The 26,185-nt window shown below is 34.9% G+C and overlaps 2 protein-coding genes and 1 long non-coding RNA gene across 10 annotated transcripts; all 3 read left to right on the forward strand.

Moving 5' to 3' along the window:
* The first annotated feature begins 16 nt into the window (after positions 1-16).
* Positions 17-6,645, forward strand: LOC113094734 (tumor necrosis factor receptor superfamily member 1A-like). Its single transcript, XM_026260373.1, has 10 exons — positions 17-333; positions 1,470-1,548; positions 1,688-1,795; positions 1,925-2,047; positions 2,206-2,317; positions 2,700-2,758; positions 2,865-3,014; positions 4,211-4,248; positions 4,402-4,480; positions 5,882-6,645. Exons 1-10 carry the CDS (start codon positions 304-306, stop codon positions 6,199-6,201), a joined length of 1,098 nt encoding a protein of 365 aa, XP_026116158.1. The 5' UTR covers positions 17-303; the 3' UTR covers positions 6,202-6,645.
* Positions 6,646-11,651: 5,006 nt separating this feature from the next.
* Positions 11,652-16,137, forward strand: zgc:154075 (Gfo/Idh/MocA family oxidoreductase). Of its 8 annotated transcripts, none has more exons than XM_026260358.1 (14): positions 11,652-11,878; positions 12,311-12,418; positions 12,511-12,595; positions 12,677-12,750; positions 12,922-12,981; positions 13,695-13,802; positions 13,889-13,945; positions 14,026-14,156; positions 14,374-14,428; positions 14,573-14,665; positions 14,993-15,127; positions 15,218-15,319; positions 15,412-15,573; positions 15,660-16,137. In XM_026260358.1, the coding sequence occupies exons 2-14, from the start codon at positions 12,326-12,328 to the stop codon at positions 15,795-15,797; spliced, it is 1,293 nt and encodes a 430-aa protein (XP_026116143.1). In that variant the 5' UTR covers positions 11,652-11,878; positions 12,311-12,325; the 3' UTR covers positions 15,798-16,137. The 8 variants fall into 8 exon arrangements, with proteins under 8 accessions (XP_026116143.1, XP_026116145.1, XP_026116137.1 ...); XM_026260360.1 differs by having other exon boundaries at positions 12,314-12,418; XM_026260352.1 differs by lacking the exon at positions 11,652-11,878 and adding an exon at positions 12,101-12,217.
* Positions 16,138-19,332: 3,195 nt separating this feature from the next.
* Positions 19,333-19,787, forward strand: LOC113094752 (uncharacterized). The gene is made up of 3 exons (XR_003288149.1): positions 19,333-19,440; positions 19,525-19,581; positions 19,662-19,787. It is a non-coding gene; the product is annotated as an uncharacterized LOC113094752 (long non-coding RNA).
* The last annotated feature ends 6,398 nt before the right edge of the window (positions 19,788-26,185 follow it).

Genomic DNA, 26,185 nt, shown 5'->3' on the forward strand with positions numbered 1-26,185 from the left:
AAGTTTATTAACCAAATGGAAGACCTTATAAACGCTGTGATATCCAGCTTCATGCTGAGGTTTTTAGTCTGACGTGTTTTCCTGTTTCTCATCTGTCAGACTTTCTCGAATCTTGTAGGCTACTTTAAGGCTTTCTGGGTCGGTTACTCACCTTCCTGTCTAAACAGATACTCTCTCAGAGTGAAGCAGAAGTTTGAAGCCACAAATGATGACATGAAGCAGTGCTGGAGTATTTTATGTTTTCATCAATTTGTAAGTCTATGAATACATGACTCTTGAGCTAAAACTGAACAACATCTCATCATGACTGTGTCAACACTGTGTTTGGATTTGGTACGTATTTAATTTTTACTAGCATTGTTGTTGTTGCCTTTCCTTGGACAGGTTTCGCTATAATTGCTATCTTATAAATGTTTGTACCTCATTGCAAAATTAGAAAGCCCTCAGTCTCAACTGTTATTTATGTATTTTTACCATTGCTGATTATAGATAAGTACTTTTTCAGTAACCACCATCCTGTTACAATTACCTGTCTTAAAATGGCTACATATTGTCACAACACTTTGGTTAACCTCAACAACAATAGAGAAACATTTGTGTGTAGTTAAGCTTTACAGACTTCTAGTCTGCTTAAATAGATCATTGCCATCTGTTATATACTTTGAGTTATGTGGGCAAAATCTATATTTATTATAATATATTTAATAAAGAACTAATTATCTTTGGTAAAGGTCTGTCTTATTTATTTCATAAAATTAAGACAATGACAAACTTAAAATCCATGAATAATAAAAAGGTATTTAAGTCTACGGGTTTAAGGCCTCAATACGAAACAGCATGGACTCAAAAGGGTGGGATACAAGGAACTAGAAATAAATAGATAAATGTATTAGTTATATAGGTTTAAGAATACATTTTCTGTATTCTTGCATCTAGCTCGAAATGTTGGCGTTTATCTCTAGTGATTGTTCATTGTACAGCATATTTCTATACACTTTAAACATCAAATGTGACAAATATTTGGATTGACTGTCCTTGTGTATATAAAATTTTAATGTTTATTGGCTAAATAGTTTTAGATGTGTAAGTTTCAGTGGGTTATCCTATTTCATTATGGTGGTAATGTCTAAATAGAATCATTTTTCAAAGTATACTTTTAAAACGACAGCTCTGCACTTTTAGTGTATGTCAATGTCACCAATTGCCTGTCTACTTTTATTTTAGGAGAAGCAATGTTGATACCAATGTGTTTTAATTATTGTCCTTTCTGTATATTGTCACATTTAAAATATTTCTCAATAAGTATTTAAAATGCACAAGGGAACATGACATTTGGGGGTCTTTTTTAATAAACAGACAACTATTTGAGTTTTTTTTTTTTTAGTATTTAGGTATTTAAATATGATGGTATTTTATATGTTCAGAGGATACTGACATTTATTTAACTGCAGTCAATTGTTTTATTTCAGGTATTTATACTATTCATAGTCCCCCAATGCCAATGCCAAAGTAAAATTCCACCCTTGACAGATGGAAAGTGTTCAGCAGGTAAACAGACATGCCTCCCACTAACTAAAATAAAAACAATAGTAAAACCACAAGAAAAACATCCATAATAGATTCACCTTTGCAAATAAATTATGCAAAATTCAAGATTTTCATCTTGTTATTTTGACATTTCCTGCAGGATATTTTAAATCAGAACAGGGCTGTCAGATGTGTGGGAGCGGTTTTTACATTTCCCTCCCAAATTCTCTAAATACGTGTTTCAGATGTACTCACTGTGATCCAGGTGGTAAGTAAAATAACAGAATACATTTGTTGCAATTATCTAATTAATGCATGTGGAATTTAGACATTTGTAATTTATATAACTGTCGCAAGGTGGGCTTTACATCCAAATATAAGACTCCTGGTTTTACAGCTCATGAAGTAGAAGATATCACCTGTACACCAACACAGAACAGAGTCTGCGTTTGTAAAGCTGGGTATTACAAGAATAATGGTCTCTGTAAACCCTGTTCCAGCTGCCAAAACTGCACAGACTGTAAGTGTCATCAGAGGAAGTTCAATTTATGGCCAAATGACACAAGTGATACTTTCTGTTGTAAATAAAAAACTAAACTAAAAATGAAATATCCTGAACATTGTGTGGCTATAGGAAACTGTAACTGAATAGTTTCTTTTTCCTTTTGTGTTAATCAGGTTTGAACTGTAAAGGGAACTGTACCCAGCAAATGACAAATGGTAAAACCACACCAGTAGTCTGTGGGATTGGCAACTACCTGGATGATGGACAGTGCAAAAGCTGTGTTGAGTATGGGGTCTAATATTCACTTTACATCTTTTGAATCTTGATGGATTTTTGGTAAATTACTCTATTTGTGGAGAATAAGGATATTTTGTTTAGTCTTTAGCATGTAGGTTAACGGGTTGTGGTTTTCCTGTGCATATAGTTTTAGCATCCGCATCAGAATTTCCTGCATTTGTAATAATGTTTGCCAGCTTTATTAGCTATGAAACATTATTTAAGTTTCAAGCACACCAAAAAATATGTAAAACCTGTGATAATGTTTATATGGTAAATGCAGTTGTAGTTTTTTTATTGTTGTGTTTTGCAGATATTTGTCATGAAAGTGTCTTGGGTCAAAGTACATTTTAAGTATAAATGTTCTGTTGCTTAATGTAATTTGTTTCAGGTCTAAGTGCACGAAAGAGTCCTGCAAATCTTTTTGTAGTCCTACAGATGAAACAAAAGGTATCATGACATCCTAACATGTATAATTAGACATTTTTATATTTGCAAACCTTTGAAGCAAGAAATAAGCAGGTTAGATTTTGACATACATTGTCCCTTTTCTTAGGTTTTTCTAAAGCGCTGTTGCTGGTGTTATTGATCAGTGTGACCTTATTGGCTGGTGTTCTCTGTCTTCTTCTCATCTGGTTCTGTAGACGGAGATGGGTTTGCAAAATCTGGCATATTCACAAACATCCAAACATTCAGATTCAACCAGGTTTACATTCACTCACATGTACTTCATTTAGATTAATGAAGCTTGCTATACCTCTAAAGGGGTCATATGATGGTGCTAAAATAACTTTAATTTGTGTATTCGGTGTAGTGAAATGTGTTTATGCGGTTTATGGGTCAAAAAACATTATTTTCCACATACTGTACATTATTGTTTCTACTCTATGCCCCGCCTTTCTGAAATGCGTAGTTTTTTTACAAAGATCATCATTCTGAAAGTGAAGTGTGCTCTGATTGGTCAGCTATTCAGTGGGTTGTGATTGGCCGAATACCTTAAGCGTGTGACAGAAATGTTAGGCCCTTTACCATACTGTCATGCCTGGTGCAACGAGACAAAAACATTAAAACCCATTATAAACAAGGCTTTTGTTGCATCCAGTGGGGACATAATTATGGATTTGACTTATGCGTTCTTTTTACACGTTGCGTTGCATCGTGCCGCATAAGCAGTAAACCATGTCTGCATTTGTGATCGGAGAAATGACAAACAACAAGCGTTACTCTACACTGCTCAAATCTCACGTTTGAATCATCCGCGGCAAATTCTTTAAATATGAAAACGTTCTTACAGACTGTGAGTCAGAACAGCCGGCAGATCAGGAAACAGTTCTCTATAAAATGTGCTCCACACATCTGAATATTTGGGTTGAACTGTTCTGGAACAGTGTTGTAAATGCAATTTACCAATGATTTCTAGTCGTGTCCTGTTTATGAAGGCCAAATAAAAATAATTCGCTTTCGCAACGAAACATACAGCATCTTCAAAACATGGAGGTGGCAGTGGCAGCAACAACAAAGTTGTGCCTTCTTTGCGTGAACATTTTGGGCGGCATCATGCAAATCTTCCCACACAGTGAGGGGGTTAAATGAGGCGTTTGGGGGTGTGAACGAGTCTAAACTTTTATAAAGAATATCTCGTTGTCTTTGAGACTTTTGTCTTTGCAACTTTAGGGATCTTATCTATTCACAAACAGCTTGTAACACTCCAAAGAGAAAGAAATCGCATCATATGACCCCTTTAATATGATCATTACAGAAGCAGCTTAGCTTTATTTGTATCTGTTAATTCTGTGGTTTCATTTCTTTCTTAAAATAGGAAATGCACATTGATTTGGGAAATCTGCATTTTAGTAAATTTCGTTAGTGAATTTTGTTTTGTTTGAATCTTTGTTTCATCAGATCAACCTAATGATGTAATCAGCATCCCCATAGCAATGGTTTGTATTTGTTTTTTTATTAGTTAACATGTTTCTGATGTTATGTACAGTTAAATTGCAAAGTGGAAATTATGTTGAGGATTTTTTTTTTCATGTGTTCTGACATTTTATGTGATAAGCATCACCTTGATAACCATTTGTTTGTCTTTAAAGGAGCTGACAGGACACAATGTCCACAGTGGAGATTTGCAAAGCATCATGGGCCCCCTGATAGCAAACGGAAACCCAAAATGTAATTACATAAAACTTTAAAGGGGTCTTGAAATGAAGAATCAAAATGTTCTTGATATTTACATTTATAAGAGATTACTCTACAATAAAAGCATACTGCGGGTTTAAAAACTCAAAACTAACTCCGCCTCCACTGTGCAATGGGTTGTATGCAATAATAGCTATTAGAGTGCAGAAAAAGGTTTCGATAGAGTTTGCATGCTCATTTATGCCAAGATGTAAGCCAATCATAGCGGTGGGCATTTACATTGAAGTCTCACAGAAGACACGGCCTTTCCAAATCAGCTCATATCAGAGAGCTAAATCCAGGGAAGAAAATGGCCATTTATAAATCAATTATGACCTTTTCTGATTGTAAGATTATAAATTCACCTCAAGAAACATCAAATGTAAAAAAGAAAAATGCATTTCGTGACCCCCTATAAGTCATTGCAAAATGTAATGAAGTTTAGGTTTATTCCCTGTTTTAGAACCTTTTCTGCATATTTCAAAACTTTCTTGTCAACTATTAGTCTTATCCTTTTGCCAATCACGTAGGCTTATGTTAAACTGATTGTGATCGGCTAGTCTCCAGTCTTACATTACAAATTCTAAGAACTTCTGAGAACTGTCCAATCAGATAATAACTTCTCACAACTCTCACACTTTCCGTTGCTTCCTTGGTGTGTGGAGCCTCACAGGGCGTTGAAATTAGCTGATTAAGTAATTCTCCGAGTAGTAAAGACATTTAACTTTTTGTTCTCACGATATAGCCAAAATATTTTCCTTAAAAACTACATTAAAAACTCTGAAAAGAACTCATATGACTGCACATTATTATTGAAGTTAAGAGTTCTTATTACAAAGCTCTCTGGAATATTTGATTCTGATTGGTCAGTTGCAGTATTCAGCAGTCGAATTTTTGCTAAAATGCTGAAAATCACTCCACTCATCCAGCACTACTTTAATTCTTTCATACTGCTTAGTCTTGTTTTATAAAAGCACAACTGGCTTATCAATTGTACACTGAAAGAAAGAATGAATCAGAAAAGCAGAAAAAGGGCTGGTAATTTTCTGTATTTTTTTTTTTCTGTACATTTCCAGACATTTTCCTGAACACCTAAAAACACAACACAATATAATGCAAAAGTCAAAATACAGGGAAAACACCAATGGAAAATAATTTCATATTTCCAGTACATTAAACCTTTTGAGTTCAATACATTAACATGACATTGTTGCAGTGCTCATCTAGACTGATTGATATATGCACTGTGTTTAATTATTTGATTTTGCATCATGATTCTTTTGCAATATAACTTAGTCATCTGATAGGCCTACTCTATACGTGCATGCTCACCTCATTAAAAGGAGATTAACCCAAGAGCTTGGGGTTACTCATCCTTTATCTAATTTCCCCCAGTGATGCAGGTGTTGCAGAAGGAGTCCTGGCCAGCATCAGTGCTGTACATGGTCATAAGAGAGATTCCTGTGACGCGTTGGAAGGAATTTTTGCGACTGCTTTCTGTGTCTGATGATCAGATGGAACGGATTGAGCTGGAGGCAGGCCCGTCCTATCTGGAAAAGCAGTATCATATGCTACGTCTGTGGAGCCAGAACAGCGGAGCAAAGATTGAGACTATCTACTCAACATTACACTACATGAACCTGTCAGGCTGTGCCCAGGAACTGCAAGAGAAACTAGAACAACTGCAAGCGAGCATGAAAGCTCACTCATCTTGATCTCCACATGTGTGTGAGCTGCAGTTGCATTTCACAATCATTTACAGGGAACTCTGAACAGCAGATGCTGGTTCTTCTAAACTTTTAACAGGAAACCTCAGTCATGGCTAAAAATATTCGACTTTGTGAATTGTTTTATTTGAGTATAATGTAGATTATTATGCATATCATAGGTGCTTTGTTATAACCGATTGTAATCATCGTTCTTGGTTAAATTAATCAGTCACTATACTGTACAAATGTGGATTTTGAAAGAATTGTTGACCAATTCAAAGTTTGAACATAAACGTTTCAATTTTATCATCCATCAGCTTAAGGAGCTAACTAGTGGTTTTCAGGATCAACTTAGCTGCTTATTTGTTTCACGCTAAAGGTTATTTTAAGTTCTCAGTCATATTGTGCATGGGCATGTTGGAAGTATTACGTCACACTCACACCAGTATACATGTGTTTCTTTTCTTAATAAAAACATAATGAATATGTATGGCTCTTGACAGCAAAATGTTGTTAAAAAATGGAAAGCATGACAAGAGCGTGTCCTTTCTGTGCAGACAGAGAAAAGTTCTGACATTAAGTTTAGTGAATGTCAGCAAACAGTGGCCAGGGCCCCTGAGCTCTGTAAAGGAAATTCCCCTTTCATCTGGTTTCCCAGGTTCATCTGATTTCTATTTAAACCACAGTGAAGATCAAAAGCAGTTTCACGTTTTTTATTTCGTTTTTCCAGGCATGTATATAACCATAACCTATTTGCTAAGCTGCATCTTGTCATTTCGAAGAAAGATCCAGTAGCCCATGTTCTCTGGGAAATGTGAAATATAACCTCCACCTCCAAATATTCGTTGGTAATTTTGATACTTTAAACCTTCCAGTCCAGAAATACCCATTCAAACAGAAAACTTATATCTTGATCAATGAAATTTGAGTTTACTTTTAGCTTTACAATCTAGAGAGATTCAATATTGTCCCAATTTATTGATCTATATTTTCATTAAGCTCTTTGTAGTTTGGCTTGATTTTATTTTTGTTCAGTCCTCTTTAACTTTACTTAAGTTAGTCATTTGGACTTAGCTGGGAAACCGGGGAACGCCCCTTTTTTTCTAGATTATATATGCTCTTTATTTTAATTACAGCCATAAAGTGACTGGTTTCTTGAAATATTGTAATTGTAAATTCTTTGGAAAAAATATGTCATTGTTCATTGTCATTGTGTAATGTAGACGAAAGCTAAATCTGCTTTTATTCTTTCCACACAGGCCTGTACCCATCATTGACGTAGGCCTATTTTTTTAATAACAGAAGTTGTAAAATAATTACCTTATATTAATTATGCTTTGGTGCTGCGAGGATAAAAAGCCAAGATAACAGATCTTCTCATTCGAGATGCCTGAGAAAACCGTCTCTCCGGCCGATAACCAGTTATTCAACCAATAATTTTAAAAATGGATACGGAATGAAAACAAACATAACACTCCAAGTAAAACAGTGCTAAACTTTATTACCAAAAAAATACTGTACCATGAAAATGTACTGTAATTTTTACATACATCTACTAACATTAATGTTAGTTCATAGTGCATTAACTAATATAAACAGATTCAACTTAAAATAAAAAAATGTAAAATTGTATTAGTAAATGTTATAACTTTGTTGGATAACAAATGAATAAAAGTGACCAGCTGGATAAAAACTATTAGATGGTTAGTAATGTCACATTTAAAAAAAAAAACTTGTGTGTGTTTTTGTCACATTGTTTTACCCACTTGAGGTATATGTTAGCGTCCTCTCAGCCTTGATGGCAACCATACTGTTGTTTTCCAATAATGCAGCATCCAGTCAGCAATTTAAATGCATGAAAACATGCTGTTTGGTGGTCTGTTTTAAATCCCCATCTAAAGTCTCCTGCTTCATGCAGCTCTTAGTCTCATATGTCAAAACCAACAGCATGAGGCATCAGTGATTCTGCCTTCTAGAGGCTGTTCTCATACTGTATAATAACAGTAGACCTTCTCAGCCACTCCAGCAAGAGAAACAACCAAGAAAAACTATTGGTGTGGATTTTTGCTGATAACCCATTTATCAGTGCCGATTTATCAGCAAAACCGATCATGTGGTCGCCCTCCATTAATTAGCTGTTTCAGGTTTGTTTAATTAAGGTTGTAACTAAACTCTGCAGAACTTTTGACCTACAGGAGCAGAACTGAACGCTACTATCTTATTCAGTCTCTTGTGCTTCCTTTCAGGTCTGCTGTTGGTGTGCACGCTCTTGTTAAAACCTGGAGCAGATGGACCTCAGATTCTCGCAGCAGATGCTTGGATGTGTTGAGGAGGCTTACCGTCTTCTGCTAAACATTGAGCACACAGCACCACAGCCACCTTGCAATACTGCAGCTACATCGAGGATTCCTCTATGATGCCCATCAGGTGCCAGATTATATCTCTCTTAAAGTTCACCTTAAAATGTGTCTATGATAAAAAATATATACATTTTTGTCTTCACAGTAAGTAATCTCTCTGGTGTCTTACAGCTAGTAAAGAAGCCGATCAATTCAGGAGACACTAGCTGTCTGTGGCCCCTTTTATCTGTAACATCTTTACAAGACCGAGCACTTCTAGAAAAACACTGACACACCTCTTCCAAATGTATACTGTGTGGCCAGCAAGCAGAAGTGCAATAAGGGAAACTGTGCCGTTTGTCCCTTCAGGTAACGAGGGCATGTTGTTTTCAGAAACAAAAAATGTACATTACATTTACATTAGGAAATATTTATGATCCTCATAGTGAAATGCAGAGGAAAAGATGTAAATGCTTACAGGAATTCATACCACTGATTCTATCTCACTGACGCAGTTTCTATGAAACAAAAAAAATACAGTAGTTTCCTTTTTTTATTTATGCAAATTTCAATTACTTGCTTTGACTTCACTGCAATCCTTAAAGAGCACACAGACTTTGTGCAGGCTTTGTATGGAAGAGGACTTACTTATCCTATGCTGACTTGACATGACATAACATAACGTCAAACAAAAGTCTGATAATTTGTTGTTCCAGCTTGTTAAATAAAAAAAATGGCTTTCAAATATAATTTAAAATCATTCATAATTTACTAATTTTATCCTTGAAAATTAAATTGTATCATTACGACTATCTATATCTTCATCACTGGTGCAGATATCAAACATATATTATTTAGTTTACTATTTAGATTTATAAAAAAACATTTAAAACAACCAAAGTGCTTTACAGGAAATATCTAGACTAGACATTAAAAAAAAAAATACTTCCTTTCTAATTCTGTGTTAATGTGGGGATTCAAGGGGTACATTTATGACTAGAAGTTTAATGGTAGATGCATTTTTTAGAATCCCGTTTTACAAATACTTTTCTGCTTCATCTTACCGTTACTAAGCGAGACAGACCTCCAAGAGAGGGCAGTGTCTGATCTGAATAAGGTCTTCCAGGGCTACAGTTCAGATTGCAAAGAGGAGAAAAGGGTTTGGGCAGAGGACCTTTGCCGCAGAGGCAGTAGTCTGTTGTTGCGTTGCCGTGAAGAGTCTGGTTTACAGGACTTTTCTCAAGCCCTGGACCTGCACCAGGAACAAGCCCTGCTATGTGTAGAGGCTGGTCTGGGAACACAACGCCTTGCTGAAATGTTTCTGCGCTTTGCACTGCAGAACTATGGGCAGCAGAAACTCGAAAAAGCTTGGCTTCTGACAGAGACTGGGCTTAAAGTGGACAGCAGCCATGTAGAACTGTGTTTATCGATGTTTTCATACTGATATTAAATTAAAGAAAGGTTTCTTTTGCACCATATCAGCATGTTATAGTGATTTCTGAAGGATCATGTGACACTGAAGACTGGAGTAATGGCTGCTGAAAACTCAGCTTTGCCATTACAGGAATAAATAACATTTTTAATATATAAAAATAGAAAATGTTTATATAATGTATATAATTTAAGACTTTAAATAAATCATTGTCCAAGTAATATAATTGAAAGTGTTTGAAAATCATTTATTTGTTTTAGTCAAAGTCATTGTTGTGTTTACAATTTATATTAACTTTTTGCTATTTTAAGATATTTTAAAATATTTTAACATTTATTCCTATGATGGCAAAGCTGAATTTATAAAAACCATTACTCCAGTCCTCAGTGTCAGTTTTGTGGAAACTGTGATACATATTGTTTTTCTACTTTGATAAGAAAAAGTTATACATTTACGATAAGATATCTAACCGTGATGATGTTATTTCCATTGGAAACTATTTGTACTTTTGGGTCAGGATCTTCAGAAGTTTTCTGATTTGAGGAGAGGACACAGTGTAATGTTATACTGTATATAATATTGTACAGTAGACTGATGGGCTTCAGTCTGGTTCTTGTTAGGATGTTCATAATACTCCTTTCAGTCTTCAAAAACAAATAATAGTCAAGTAATTATCACTTTCTTTCTAATTATCACACCTCAACTGTCTGTCGCCTCTATTCTCTCGAATGACCCCACCACCACCTTGCCCTGAGCAAAACTTATGATGTGGCTGCTAAGGTGACACTTGGGTGAGTTGTAAAAAGGTAAGAGCTGAAAAAAGCCAATGTGTGACATAGACAGAGCGTACACAATAAACATACAGTTTTTGTACAATTTTTGCACATTTTGTGTATGTGTGTATTAAATTAAACTGAATGAAAAGTTATAACTCGTTACAGATTCAATCCACGAGAGGGAGCAGTGCGATACTTCTCGGTATTAATCTCACGTAATTTCAGATTAGAATTTTTCTGAAGGATTACCTTTAGAATTTGTAAAACCCAATATAAATCGAATGAAAAAAATAAACAAATAGATGCAATGTGAAATAAGGAATAATACAGACTTTAGACAGAAAACAAAAGCAGCTGTAATAAATACATTAGTTCATTAACTGGAGGCTAAATATCATCGAAAATATCCGACTCAAATAAACTTTTTATTCCTTAAATTGCATTTTACTAATAAACATCAAGGTTTTACAGCGATTTCCTAATACTAATCCAACTCAGATATAAGACTCACGTCCACGAGTCGTGTTCTTTGTCTAATAAATAATAAAATAATAAATGTTTCTAAAAATAAGTTTAAAAGTTGTCGGAGGCGTGGTGGTGTTGAGCCGTGTGCTGCAGTTCGTTTATACACTAATGTTAGCTGTTTAGTTCTGCCGTCTGTGGTCTGTTTTTAGGCTTCAGAATTCATAAAACTTTTAATTTTTTTAACAAACTATTATTTTGTGAAGATTATCTCAATGGCTATGTTTGAACAGAGATCTTATTCTTTGAGATAATTCAAAAGCCTATGAAAAAACCTTTTTGTCGAGGTAACCAGTGCGACGCTTACAGCCGATCCGCCTACAAACTGACGTCATAGCTCCCCCACTCCATTCTACCGTCTTTGATCAGGCGTTGCTCTTGCGTAATTTGAACGTCATCGCTCAAACGTAAACAAGGAAGTAACCTTGCAAGACTGTGAATGAGCCGAGTGCTCCGTTTTACTTGTATTCGTATATATTTGAACTCTCACTTGTATTTGTATATATTTTAAGTTTGTATTTATACACGTAACCAAGCACTTAAAGCATACAAACCAGATTCACGACCGATAATTTCGATTTGTTAAAGCGCACAGGGATTTCGTTGGTAACAAGGTAACCCTTGAGAATGCATGATACCTTTATTTATTTCTACATTACAGAGCGTTTGACCCGTTTACAAACGACAGCTCACTTCACTGTTTTCAGATGAACACAGTATATTGTTTGACACTGCAAAAAAATGGTTTATTATCAATGCCATGCTAAAAATGGCTTAATGATTAACTGCACTCTGGTAACCAGTATTTAACCCATCATAGAGTAACACTGACCTTTATAATGCTGTGTAGTTTATAAACACACCTATAAAGCAAAGTCACAACCTTACAGATCTTCAGTCTGTTTTGCATGGTATTATGTCAAAGGGACTATGTAAGATATAATTCAAATTATGAAGGTATATCTAGTTTTTATTAATAATTTGGTTGTAGGAAGATTTTTTTTCGAAATATTTAAAATTATAAGTCTGTTTGTTGTTAATGTCAGCAGGGATCTGCTATAATGTCATCACTTGTGGATGTGATCGTGGTTGGAGCTGGTAACAGAGGAGAAAACTATTCAAACTATGCTGTGATCTTCCCTGAGCGAATGCGGGTATGACTTCTGTTTTAATCTCACTTTAACAGACATCAGTTCTGCTGTTTCATCTACATGTGAATAAACATATCCTTGACAATAACTCTCAGGTTGTGGGAATTGCTGACCCCAGGGATTTTGCTCGAAAGAAACTTCAGGCACGTCACAAAGTAGCAGATGAAAACACTTTCAATGGTATGTCTGGCTTTCTGTTACAGTAACATTAATGCATCTGTTTCCTTTAGAAGGGACTTGATTTTTTTTGTTTTCACATAGATTGGCATTCCATAGTAGAGAGAGAGAAATTTGCAGATGCAGTATTGATCTGCACTCCTGATCGTCTTCACAAGGTATGTGACTTCCATGTGTGGTTGGTTAATGTTCACATGATACTGACTTCTGTCAGTCAGCATGGTGTGCTCAGCTATTTTTTTTTTTTTTAACTGGTTAATGTATAACTTGCACTTATTTTTTTCTGCTTTTGAATGGGTTCATTGTCCAACCATTTTATTGTTCTTCAGGACCCTGCTGTGGCTTTAGCTAAGAAAGGCTACCATGTATTGCTGGAAAAACCAATGGCTGTAAGTGTTTGCATTAAGGCACCATGACATGATGATTTTTTGTAGGGCCCTATTATTTGTTTTAAAATCATTTTGAAAAATACAGTTCTTGGATACATTATCTAAAGGATCCTCTTCTGTCATAAGCATATTTCTGAGTTAAAGTTTAGACATTTTTAATGGCAAAAAAAAGGTTGTTAACTGTCCTGATATCATCTTGGAAATAAAAAAAAAAGTATTAACTGTCCTGATATCATCTTGGAAGAAAAAAAAGATGATTGATGATTTTTTTTTTTTGGGGGGGGGGGGGGTCCTTATTAAGTAATTTCAATCATTCATTATTAGTTATAAATGTATGCATTTAGCAGACGCTTTTATCCAAAATATTTATGACATCAAGGCAAGGATATTTTAGCCTATAAAATGTCATGTCAGTTGATTCCCCAAAAGCTTAATAATATTTGTAAATTAACATAAAAAATTACTTTGAGAATTTTTTTCTACATAAAATTTTTATTATATAAATTAAAAATATATGAGTTGATACATTTTAAGCTTCAAAATGGCATAAAAATGTACCAACATGAATATAAAGAGAACATAAACTAGACTTATATTTCATTGACCCACAGTCACCTGTGGTATTGTCCATGATTTGTGTATGGTTTTATTTTATAGTTATTTTATCTATTATTATTATATAAAATAAGTATTATTTTCTTATGGTTTTTAAGGTTACAGAGGAGGACTGCACAGAGATTGTAGAGGCTTGCATTCAGAGTGGTGTCATGCTCACAGTGTGCCATGTTCTCCGATACGACCCTGTCATCCACAGAATTAAAGTAGTTACACTTTTCTTTAAGTCTTAATAAACAACTAAAGCAAGTCTCAGGCAGAAGAGAACATTATTTTTTTTTCAACATTTCAGGGGCTGATTGACAGCGGTGTGATTGGCGATGTCATCCACATTCAACATCTGGAACCAGTAGGATGTGTTTAATATGTTTGCGGTGTGCGTGTGCTGCGTGGCTCTCTGTGTTGTGTCAGCCCTGTCTTCTCTGATAGGTGGGGTTCTATCATTTTGCTCACTCCTTTGTCAGAGGGAACTGGAGAAACGAGGCGGAAAGCTCTTTTGCTCTGCTTGCCAAATCCTGCCATGATTTGGATCTGATTCATCACTGGGCTGGTGGACGAAGGTACACTTGTATTGTAACATGACTCGTGTACGTGTGTTGGAGCTGAAGAAAGTGTTAGTAAATCAACAGATAGACTGAGTGAAATACTTTGTGAATTATCATCAAATTAAATCCAAGTCATTTTTTTCCAGCTTCTTTATGTATCAATATTTGTAAGTTTTAAGGTAGATCTTAAATATTTTTTGGGAGGTTAAAAATTAAATGTTTTATTTTACAGGTGTATCAAAGTTTCATCATTTGGGTCTCTTAGCCACTTCACAAAAGAGAACAAGGTTGGTCTTTTTTATTTTGTATTATTATAATTTTTTTTATATTAAATGGGAAACAAAATGAATTACAAAATATAAATGAAAAACATATATATATATATATATATATATATATATATATATATATGTATTTCACAATTTTCCTAGCCAGCAAATGCTGCGAATCGCTGTATAGACTGTCCTGTAGAGGGGGATTGTGCGTACTCGGCAAAGAAAATCTACTTGGATCAAGTGAAAAGAGTAATGTATTCATGTATACTAATGTTCAAAAGGTTTTTATTCAGCTGGGACACATTAAATCGATAAGTAAATTAAATTAAGTAAAGATATTTAATATATTTCAAATGATTTATATTTTAAATGCATGTTGTTCTTTTAAACTTTCTATTCATACAATAATTCTGCAGCCTTGGTGAGCATAAAATACTTCTTTAAAAACATCTTAAATTTTGTAAAAGCGACACAACATTACTTTCTTCACTCTGCTTAATGAAGTTCATATTCATATGATATATATAGCCCAAAAAGAACAAATCTTTTATGGATTACATTTTCTTGATAAATCAGGGCGCTGTTGGCTGGCCAGTGTCAGTGATTTGCTCCAACTCAGTTCCTGATGTTGAATCTGTGACTGAAGCCCTCAGAACAGGACCTTACGGCCGCTGTGTGTATGAATGTGACAACGACGTGTGCTCAAATCAGGTTGGCGTATCTCCTATACACTTGCCTGTCAGATGTTCCCTTTACACTTGTCCACAAAGTAGAATGTATTTAGTTTTTGATTTGACGCAGGTAGTGAACATGGAATTTGAAGGAGGCTTGACTGCTGCATTCACCATGGTAGCATTTACAGAGGAAATATGTCTTCGCAAAACATCCATCCATGGTAGTAAGGTTGGACATCATGTTCATTTGTGTCACCATTTCAGCTTTTTGATGGCTGTCTCTAAAGAGATTTAACATCTATTTGCGCTTTCTTTCACAAGGGGGAACTGTCCTACAATGGATATGAGATCAAAGTGTTCGACTTCCTTACTAGAAAGACCACAAAATACACCGCAGACATGAGAGTTCCAGGTAACTTTGGTACTGGGGGTCACGGGGCAGCAGATTATCACCTTATCGACTCCTTCATTGCAGCTGTGAAGGTAAGACGATGGATCTGGAAGATAGTTTTCTCAATGTTTATCTCATATGATCACTCCTGAGGCTTCCTTTCTCTTTCTCAATATAGCATAAGGACCCATCTCGGATTAGGTCAGGTCCTAAGGAGACATTAGCAAGTCATAAACTAGTGTTTGCTGCTGAACGCGCCCGCATGGAAAGCAGAGTTGTGTTCTGTGACGACCCATGTGATGGAGAGAGCAGATAAATGTTTTTATGTATGAGAAAAACCAAATCTACATAGTGTGGATTTATTTTATATTCCACTACATATTCAAATCGTCTTTGTTGCTCTAGGCACGACTTACAATAATTTTTTTATCATTTATTCTGTGATTTTAGAAATAGACCAACTGTGTCAAATGTGTTGTCTGTTTTATTCAGAGGAATTATTAAACAACAGTAAATGTTGAATCACATTTCTTGCATAGTATGTATGAATGATACTTGAATTATTAATGTAAAACTGAACTAGATTGTTGTGTCATCAAAATGATTATGAGGAATTATTAATTACCTAAATAAAATCATTGTATGTTGTCAGTTTTGTTCAGTTTGAATGTATTTTTTTTATGGTGCATAACTTGAAACCTTTACTTTTTTATTATTCTCAGGTAAAGTAAGTCAAATCTGAAGTTATAAATAATTACAACTTTAACCAGAAGACTCATGTCTTGTCTGTTCTTTCTCATTATGATAAATTAATGCCCCAGGAGGCACATTTTGTTATAAAAATACATTTAATTATTTCAGTTTCTCTCTGTAGAAGTGGAAATATTTTACTTATTTTAAAAATTGCTCTAATACATGTTTTCTTCTCTTTTTTTGAGCACAGATAAGTTATTTGTAGAGTGATATTTAGCGCAGTCTCATTCTCATATCTTTAATACTAAATTAGTCTCTGTGCAGCAGCTTCTGCTCTTGCACACACATCACTTTCCAGCCTAACACTCACAATACTGTTGGGTGAATATTACAACACTTTTATTTATTACACAAATTTTATTTGTGTTATAAAAAAACACATTTGTAACCGTTACATCATTGCCTATATAAGGTAATTCCAGGACATAAAATAATACAGCATTACTTAATTTATCAACTAAATACACAAAACAGTGAGGCGGGGAAATTGTATTCTTATTACACAGCAATATATTCATCAAATATTTTAGGGAAAAAATTTATTTTACATTTTCATCTTTAAAATCTGTTTCTCTTTTAGTGGCTGACAGTCAAATTAAGTGGATTGTTTGCATATGCCTAGAAGCCTATATGTTATTTTCCCCATTTATTGAAGTCCAGATTTTCAGTTATTTAAAATGATAGTGTGTGAGGAGCTAAACCATTTAGTACAATGTACCAACAGCAATGACAAATGATGATTGAAACACATGAAATATAACCTTTGACAATGTGGTAATAAAATATTCTATCGTTATATAATAGTAACTTTATACATTAGTCACTAAATGTAAATGGTGTTTCAGATTGGGAGAGGTGACATGTCACAGTGAGCTGTAGGGTGTCATAACCTTGTAGTCTGTCCACACAGTTCCCATCCTTGTTAGTTTGCTGACTTTGTGGGCAGGTTACTGGAACAGTGCATTGTAATTGCTACTTTTGAAGGTTAAAAAAACCCTGCTCTATGTAAATAGGTACATTGAATCTGTTTTACAAAACTTTTTTTTTTCTAATAGAAAAAGTGGGACTTAAAAAAAAGAATAAGCAGACTGAACTATGTAAAATCATACACTACCATTTAAAAGTTTGAGGTCAGTGAGATTAAAAATAAATAAATAAATAAACTTTTATTTAGCAAGGATGCATTAAACTGTACAGTTACTTTAAATTGCACATCTTAAAACTGTATTTATCATGCACATCCACAAGAGGAATTAGCAAATAAATGAAAATTAAATTAAATAATAAATTAAATGCAAAATGTAAGAAAAAGATACTAATTGTCATTCAATGCAAATGTCATTAAAAATATCTGACTAAAATAAACTGTTCATTCATTAGTTGGAGATTTTTCAGGTTTGTTTGTTTGAGTGTGTGTGTAAAGTTAGTTAAAAATATTATGCATTCCATGGAAGAAATGTATCCGGGTTTGGAACGACATGACCAGTAAATGATGGCAAGTTCGTTCAAGTGTTGCTCTTGTGTAATTAAACTTCATTGCTCAAATGTAAAACGACAAAATTATGTGAACATTCATTATTAGGACATATAATTTGCGAAGGCTACACACACATATACATAACAAAAAAGTGTGAAACAACTGAAAATATGTCATATTCTAGGTTCTTCAAAGTAGCCACCTTTTGCTTTGATTACTGCTTTGCACACTCTCTGCATTCTCTTGATGAGCTTCAAGAGGTAGTCTCCTGAAATGGTCTTCCAACAGTCTTGAAGGAGTTCCCTGAGAGATGCTTAGCACTTGTTGACCCTTTTGCCTTCTGTCTGCGGTCCAGCTCACCCCTAGACCATCTGGATTGGGTTCAGGTCCGGTGACTGTGGAGGCCAGGTCATCTGGTGCAGCACCCCATCACTCTCCTTCTTGGTCAAATAGCCCTTGATGCCTTCAGTGTGACTTGAAAATAAAGAAAACTCTTTGAATGAGGAGGTGTGTCCAAACTTTTGGTCTGTATTGTATATATATATATATATATATAAAATACTTTGCAATTATCTTTCACTTATCTTTTGGATGTCTACATTCTCATAGTATTGTTTAACATTGTTTAACACAAGCGACTTATCAGACTTCAAAAAAGCCAGTGTAGCACGAGTGTCTAACCTTATGAACCAAATTTTTTTGTGATTTAAAAAGAACAATATTTTTGATTATGAGTACATACACAAAGTATGGCAAGAGTTCATCAGTGAAGAAAAATAGTAGAGAAAAATTAAAGTGAATCACAGGGTGCCTCAAATATTAAGATTGTGTCCAAACAACACAGAACTGCTGCTGCAAAGTGAGAGCAAACATTAATATTCACACTGAAGACCTTTCCACAAAAAAACAACCAAAGGGAACTTCACAGTGCCAACATTTAATAAAGAGCTGCATATGCTAAAACTTGAATCAGACACCAGTGTTAAAATGCGATGGAGCACCAAAATAAACTTCAACATCTGCCCTGGCCAGCTCAATCACCAGATTTGAATATTATGGAGAAAAGAGGGAGAAGTAGAATGCCTCCTCCAACTTCTCTAAAGCAACTGGCGGATGTTTAATAGACAACATTCAAAATATCACATTCCATTGGAGAAAAGTTCAAAGGTTTTAGGAATCTCCACCAAAAAGGGAAGCTAAAGGCAAATGGTAGTAAAACACCCTAATAAAGAAATATATAGCTTATTCCCCAGCGGTTAACATTATCGTGTCCAACCCCAGTGCTGTTAAATCAGCAGGGATCTGCTATAATGTCATCAGTTGTAGATGTTATCGTGGTTGGAGCTGAGAACAGAGGGGAAATACAGTATATTCTGACTGTGATGTGATGTGATTCCCCAAACACTTCATGATATTTGTAAATTAATCATTCACAATGTTTGTGAAAAATGTTAGAACTATATTAGTATAAAAGATTTTAAAAACTATATGAAACCACATTGAACTAGATTGTTCCTCTTCACTCTCTTGAATTACAGACATCTGTAGTATTGTCCATGATATGTTTACGATTTAATTTTATTACTACATAAATACTGATTATTTTCTAATGGTTTTTAAGGTTACAGAGGAGGACTGCACAGAGATTGTAGAGGCTTGCATTCAGAGTGGTGTCATGCTCACAGTGTGCCATGTTCTCCGATACGACCCTGTCATCCACAGAATTAAAGTAGTTACACTTTTCTTTAAGTCTTAATAAACAACTATAGCAAGTCTCAGGCAGAAGAGAACATATATTTTTTCAACATTTCAGGGGCTGATTGACAGCGGTGTGATTGGCGATGTCATCCACATTCAACATCTGGAACCAGTAGGATGTGTTTAATATGTTTGCGGTGTGCGTGTGCTGCGTGTCTCTCTGTGTTGTGTCAGCCCTGTCTTCTCTGATAGGTGGGGTTCTATCATTTTGCTCACTCCTTTGTCAGAGGGAACTGGAGAAACGAGGCGGAAAGCTCTTTTGCTCTGCTTGCCAAATCCTGCCATGATTTGGATCTGATTCATCACTGGGCTGGCGGACGAAGGTACACTAAATCTAATATGACTTGTGCACATGTGGTGAAGCTGAGCTGATAGTGAATTAATAGAAAGAGTGCCTTCTTTTATTAGTGAGTTCAGGCTGATTGCACAGGATGTTGAAATGTAACCTCATTGGATGATGATGCTGATATTATAATTATATTGGGTCACTAATCTGGAAGGGGCTCTTAAGTTTTAGCTCTGGCCTTTTTTCAATTTTTCATCAAAATAAATCCATATTGTTTTCGAACTTCACAAGGTTTAACGGTAGATCTTAAAGTTTACTCAGCTAGAGAAATAATATTTTGGAGGGCTTGAAATGTTTGTCATTTAGTTCCCTTAACCATTCCACCAAAGAGAACAAAGTTGGTATTAATATTCTTATGTATTCATTCATTTCTTTCTTTCTTTTTTTTTTTCCTGGTTCACTTCCTACCTGTCTGACCATCAGCATTGCATCTGTATCTGCCAAGTCCACTTCTGCTTCTGTCTCACACGGTGTTCCCCGTGACGCCCATATCTTTTCTCAACATAACTCATTTCCCCACTAACCCCATATCTGCTTGTACCAATGGTATAAATGCTTGCTTGGATGTCCAGTAATTCTCTCAAACTCAATACTGATAAAACATATCTACTTCTTGTTGATTCACCTAAAATAGTAGCTCACTTCTGTGTTGACATCGTTGGCATCTTGTTCGACCTTCCACCACAGTTAATAACCTGGATATAGTTTTCGATTCTTCTCTTTCCTTCGTTCCCCACATTTCTTCTCTCACTAAGTCTGCCTTCTTTCACCTCTGTAATATCGCTCATTTATGTCCTGTTTTAAGTATCAATGATGCAGAGATCCTGGTTCTTGTTTTCATTGCTTTTTAAAATGAAAAAAAAAACATATTTTTACATTTATTTCACAATTTTCCTAGCCAGCAAATGCTGCCAATTGCTTTTTATACTGTCCTGTAGAGGGTGTTTGTGAGTACTCTGTAAAGAAAATCTAGTTGGATTGAGTAAAAAGACCAATCAATGTCTTAATGTACACTACCATTAACAAGTTAGGGGTCAGTAAATGTTTTTTAAAGAAAGTAATAATTTTATTCAGCTCAGAGATGCATTACAGAAGATTTGAACTTTCATTCTAACAACACCCATTAACTGCAGAGGATTCATTGGTGAACAAGTAATATCAATTTTATATTTCTCCAAATCTGTTCTGATTAAGATAACGAAAAAGTCAAATACATTTACATCTCGAATGGCCTGAAAGTGAGTACATTTTCCTTTTTTGGGTGAACTATTCCTTTAAGTACAGGTGCATCTCAATAAATAAGAATGCAGTTAAACAGTTAATTTATTTATTTCAGTAGTTCAACTAAAAATTGTGAAACTTATGTATTATTATGTATTCAATGCGCACAGACTAAAGTAGTTTAAGACTTGGTTCTTTTAACTGTGATGATTTTGGCTCACATTTAACAAAAGCCAATCAATTCATTATCTCAAGAACAGTGTTGTGGGTAACGCGTTACAAAGTAACGCGTTAGAGTACTCTAATTACTTTTTTCCTGAAATTTGTAACTTAACGCGTTAGTTTCGTGCGTAAGTAATCAGTAACTTCGTTATTTAAAAAAAAAAGTAATCCGTTATTTTAAGGAAAGGAAAATCCCGACTGCAGCCTGCTTTTTGTCAGACAGTAGTCCTAGGTCTACTGTGCCACCTGCGGATGTACAGTATCAGCGGAGCCGAAGCTCTGTGATCGTAAAGTCAATGGCTGTGATGCGTCTGTGCCCTGCACCTGACCCTGTGTGTGTGGTTTTTTTTTTTTTTTCGAACTCCCGGCAAGATGGCAGAGAGGACAGCGTTTGGTTTATGGAAGTACGCACATTATTTTCAATTTGTCAACGAAAAAGAAAAGAACATAAGGGTAAAATGCACACTCTGCTTTGGTGAAAAGCTTCTGTCGACCGCCAAAAATTCTACCTCAAATCTAACGCTACGTTTTAATCACTACTTTGAAGAGTAAATGTAAGAGGACTGTGTTAAAAGGAAATTTAGGCTTGTGACTGTGAGTGACACTTTAATAATAATTAGTTCGGCTATTAAGCGATTTGTCATTTGCCTGTGTGGCGGTGAAGGATTTAATTCGGTTTGTTATCATTTTTGTTTGACAGGCAGCTGTTAATTTCTATTAGATCATTGGCTGGCTGGTTGTTCATCATTTCTAAATGGATTTAAATCTGCAAGCCTGTTTAAGGTTGTGTTTACAAGTAAGCATACTTGTACTTTGATAACTGCATTATTTAAAGTTAAAGAAAAATCAGGAGTTGTCTTGTGGTGCTCATAATATACAGTAGCCTAGGCTACCCGGGCTGGGTAACGTTAGGTGCGAATTTTGATTAATAATATGTTCTGTGATAATAAATAAATAAAACGCCATGTGGAATAGCCGATTCCTGACTGTCTTTTCTGTTATTGTTATCCTGCAGTGTTAATTTAGTCGGATGAATGACGTTATTCATTGTCGGGAGTCACGACTTCTAGGTGCATTTAAAGGGGCCGGGGGCTGTGTCTGTCGTGTGTGAGCCGCTGCAAACGGCTTTTAATTTTTGGTAACGCATGAGTACTCTAACGCGTTACTTTTATGAATAGGTAACGCTGTATCATAACTGATTACTTTTAATTGGTGGTAACGTTGTAACCTAACTAACTACTTTCCAAAGTAACTATACCCAACACTGCTCAAGAAATAAGAAAATGGTAGCATGCCAATCAGCTAATCAACTCAAAACATTGAACCTTCAACATGGTCTACTTCAGTCTGTGTGCATTGAATTTTTAATACAGGAGTTTCACAGTTTGAGTTGAATTACTAAAATAAATGAACTTGTCCACAACATTCTAATTTTATTAGGTTGCAAGTGTAGATTGTCTGCATATGCTTAGAAGCCAGCATTTTTATTAGTTAAAATATAAATAAATCTTATAATCCAGATTTTTAATTACAGTGTGTAAGGAGCTCAACAATTTAGCAGCATATTTTAAAACAACCGAAATGACAAATAATCACGATACACTGAAATATAAACTTTACTGGTGTGAATAATTAAATAATAAAGCTATCTATAATTAAATAACAAATATTCTTTTCTTAATTTACATTTTTTTACAATAGTCAATAAATGTAAATGGTGTTTCAGACTGGGAGTTGTAGGGTGCATAACCTTGCAGTCTGCCCACAGAGTTCCCATCTTTGTTAGTTTGCTGACTTTGTGGGCAGGTTATCTTGGTTGTGGGCACTTTACTTGAACAGATTACAAGAGGATAGCATTTGATGTTTATAGGTAAAAAATTCAACTTTATGAATTTCTTCATGAACACCACATCCAAAACTTTGTTTTACTTTTGCTTTATGTAAATAGGTAAATTGAGCCTGTTGTACGAACCTTTTTTCTTCCTTTTGAATAAATGTGTCCTTTTATTCAGTAAGGATGCAATAAATTGATCTAAAGTGACAATAAAGACATTTATAATATTACAAACTATTTCTGTTTCAAATAAATGCAGATCTTTTGAACTTTCGTTTCATCAGAGAATCTTGAATTAATAATAATAAAAAAAAATGTATCACACTTCCCAAAAAATATTAAGCAGCACAAACATTTTCAAAATTGATATCAATAAGAAATTTCTAGAGCAACAAATCATCATGCTGGAACAATTTCTTAAGAATCATGTGACACGGAAGACTTCAGAATTCAGCTGTGCATTGCATTAGTAAATTGCATTAATAAAATATAATAAAAATAATATTAATAAAACAGTTTTAAATTAGAATAATATTTCAAAATATTACTGTTTTAATGTATTTTTGATTAAATAAATGCAGCCTTGGTGAGCATAATCTTACCGACTGCAGCTTTTTACATGTTTAGAGTATGTAAAACCATTCTTAATTAGTATATTCAATGTATGTACAAATTAATTACACAGAAATTTACAGTTGGGGCAAAATGGAAGTCCAAACAGTAAAGCAAAAAAAAATCTATATCTATAAGCTTTGTGGTTAAGGCACTCTGTTGAAGTCATTATTTAATTCTCTCATAAGGAGCCAGGGGATAAAACTTGTATTTTTACACCTCTGCCCCAAATGACTCAGAAATTGTCATATAAATAATCTCTTCTTGCCACAATGTCTAAAATACAGGATATACCACATTGCGTCACTCTGCACACTGGCCACTTTTAAACAAGCATAGTTTTGTTATGACTGTGAGGGAGCGTGAACACTGAGCTCACTGGTTGTGTAATGAATCGGATGACGGCTAGCTCCCACATCTGACATGAGCATTGCCCAGATGGATCGGATTATTTGTGTGAGCAGTAGCCAACAGAATATGTTCTTTTTGCTATGACATCTGATCAGCATGGCCAAAGCGAAGAACAAATGATTTCCACTCGAAACCAGCATGCATCATCATGAACTCAGCTTGAGAACCTTGTGACTCATAAAATACAGCTGTGGACTCAAACAAAGGCAGGCTTTTTATCCTCTGGAAGTACAATCACATTTTTACAGGGCTGTGTGATATGCTTAGTTAGTTATCCAGGTTTTGTGATGTCACTATACTGATATTCTGATATGCACTTCTTTTAAAGGTTGCACACATATTTTTTCATATGGATGTTTCCTTGCTGTAATTTGTATTATTATAAAATCTCCAGTCTGGTTCACAGATATTAATGCCCAGCAGGAGTTTATATATATCTGGCACAAAAGTCATTCAAAACAGCACTTTTTGTGCAATTCTGCTATTAAACTAAAACTCTTCAATAACCCACTCATGGCATACAATGGTTCTTATCATGTTTTCTCTCATAACAGAAGCTGAAACAGCAAACTATCCATCCAGAAGTATTGTTTTTCCTTGTGGTCAGTTCTGGGGAAGCAATGTGCTTTCTGAAAAATTGGTGAGTGGGAGTTAAAAAGGTTAGAGAGGGTGAGCTGTAAGTCACAGGAAGATTAAGCAAAAACTGAACTTCAAAAAGAGTATGTTCTAAATCTTTCAGTGGCAGCCTGAAAATCTGCAAATGGCTTTCAAAATCCATTCTTTTGATGTATGTAGTTCACACTGATGAAATAAGGAAAAATCCAGGCCAGGAACTGTGTCTGATATGGTGAGTCACAGGATGTAGCTTGTGAGGTGAGTGTTGGCTGAAAAATGTGGAGGCAGCAGCAGCCTCCAGGATTCCAAAACAAGTTCCTGGCTGGGACCTCAGAGGAAATCTCAAGGTCTAAATAGACAGACCGCTTCCATATTTACAACCGGATACTCCTTTCCACACATGACTAGTCACTCCCTCTCCCTTTTTTTTTAATCTCTTTTGGCCTTCAGTAAGAATAAAGCCATAAACACAAAAGTATGGTCAGCATGATTTTTTAATGTCTCTTATACTCACCGGGGTTGCATTTATTTGATTCAAAAATACAAAAAAAAAAGGGTGAATTTTCAGCATCATTACTCCAGTCTTCAGTGTCACATGACTCTTCAGAAATCATTCTATTATGATTATTTGGTGTTCAAGAATAATAATCATACTGTATATATATATATATATATATATATATATATATATATATATATATATATATAAATATATCAAGAAGACTTATGGTTTTACATAAATTCTGTCTCTCTAGCTGTCATGTTGTAGATTTTGAGCTGAATTGTTTCTAGAGAGGTCATGTGGGTTTCATTATAATTTTACCAAGAACAGGTCATTTTGATGTTCCATTTTATTTTATGGTAGAATTTATTTGCACATCTTTTAAATGTAGTGATGCCTGGTAATGCCTTGGTGCTAACGTGAATGTCCTTAAAAGCACAAAGTTAATCTCAGATGTTGTTGTTTTAGGATAATGTTTTAACTTTGGAATTAGTGTGTTTCAGCAGTCAAAACACATCCCCATTCCTTAAGATGGTCCATGGAGGTTTGTTCTCTCTTTTTTATTCCTCTATCAGCCTCTTTTGTATTCCCCTTTGAGGCTGAGTCTTTGGAGCTCAGTTTAAAGAAAAAAAGACACTTTTGGAGGTAATTAATGTGCTGGTCATTTCAATGCTCTGCAGAGGCCACCTCTGTGGGTGAACAAGCCTCATGCCCTTTCTGTTGCCTGGAACCATGGTAATTGAGTGACCCGTCCTTTTATTACCGTATCCCAGGCAAACAGCAGTAATTACCTTTTTTCTTTCTTTCTATTATCCAGCCTAAATGGCCTTTCATAGTTTCTGTTACCATGAAATTATTTGGTTTTAATTATTTTTTTTGTCCTTAAATCATTTGCTACTTTCTAGCACACTTATTCAATTAAATGACTCCCTTTGTCTAGTTCCCTTAGCATC

Source organism: Carassius auratus, unplaced genomic scaffold (genome assembly GCF_003368295.1).
Source record: "Carassius auratus strain Wakin unplaced genomic scaffold, ASM336829v1 scaf_tig00215416, whole genome shotgun sequence".
Lineage (NCBI taxonomy): Eukaryota > Metazoa > Chordata > Actinopteri > Cypriniformes > Cyprinidae > Carassius > Carassius auratus.

What these genes read in the sequence shown, in the direction of transcription:
- LOC113094734 (XM_026260373.1), top strand. Translation starts at nt 304, where the DNA reads ATGACTGTGTCAACACTGTGTTTGGATTTG. An exon ending in CTGCCAAAACTGCACAGACT is followed by an intron (nt 2,048 to 2,205) that starts GTAAGTGTCATC and finishes TGTGTTAATCAG; the next exon opens with GTTTGAACTGTAAAGGGAAC. An exon ending in AAACATTCAGATTCAACCAG is followed by an intron (nt 3,015 to 4,210) that starts GTTTACATTCAC and finishes TTGTTTCATCAG; the next exon opens with ATCAACCTAATGATGTAATC.
- zgc:154075 (XM_026260352.1), top strand. Translation starts at nt 12,173, where the DNA reads ATGGTATTATGTCAAAGGGACTATGTAAGATATAATTCAAATTAT. An exon ending in TAAGATATAATTCAAATTAT is followed by an intron (nt 12,218 to 12,310) that starts GAAGGTATATCT and finishes TGTTAATGTCAG; the next exon opens with CAGGGATCTGCTATAATGTC. An exon ending in CCTTCATTGCAGCTGTGAAG is followed by an intron (nt 15,574 to 15,659) that starts GTAAGACGATGG and finishes TTCTCAATATAG; the next exon opens with CATAAGGACCCATCTCGGAT.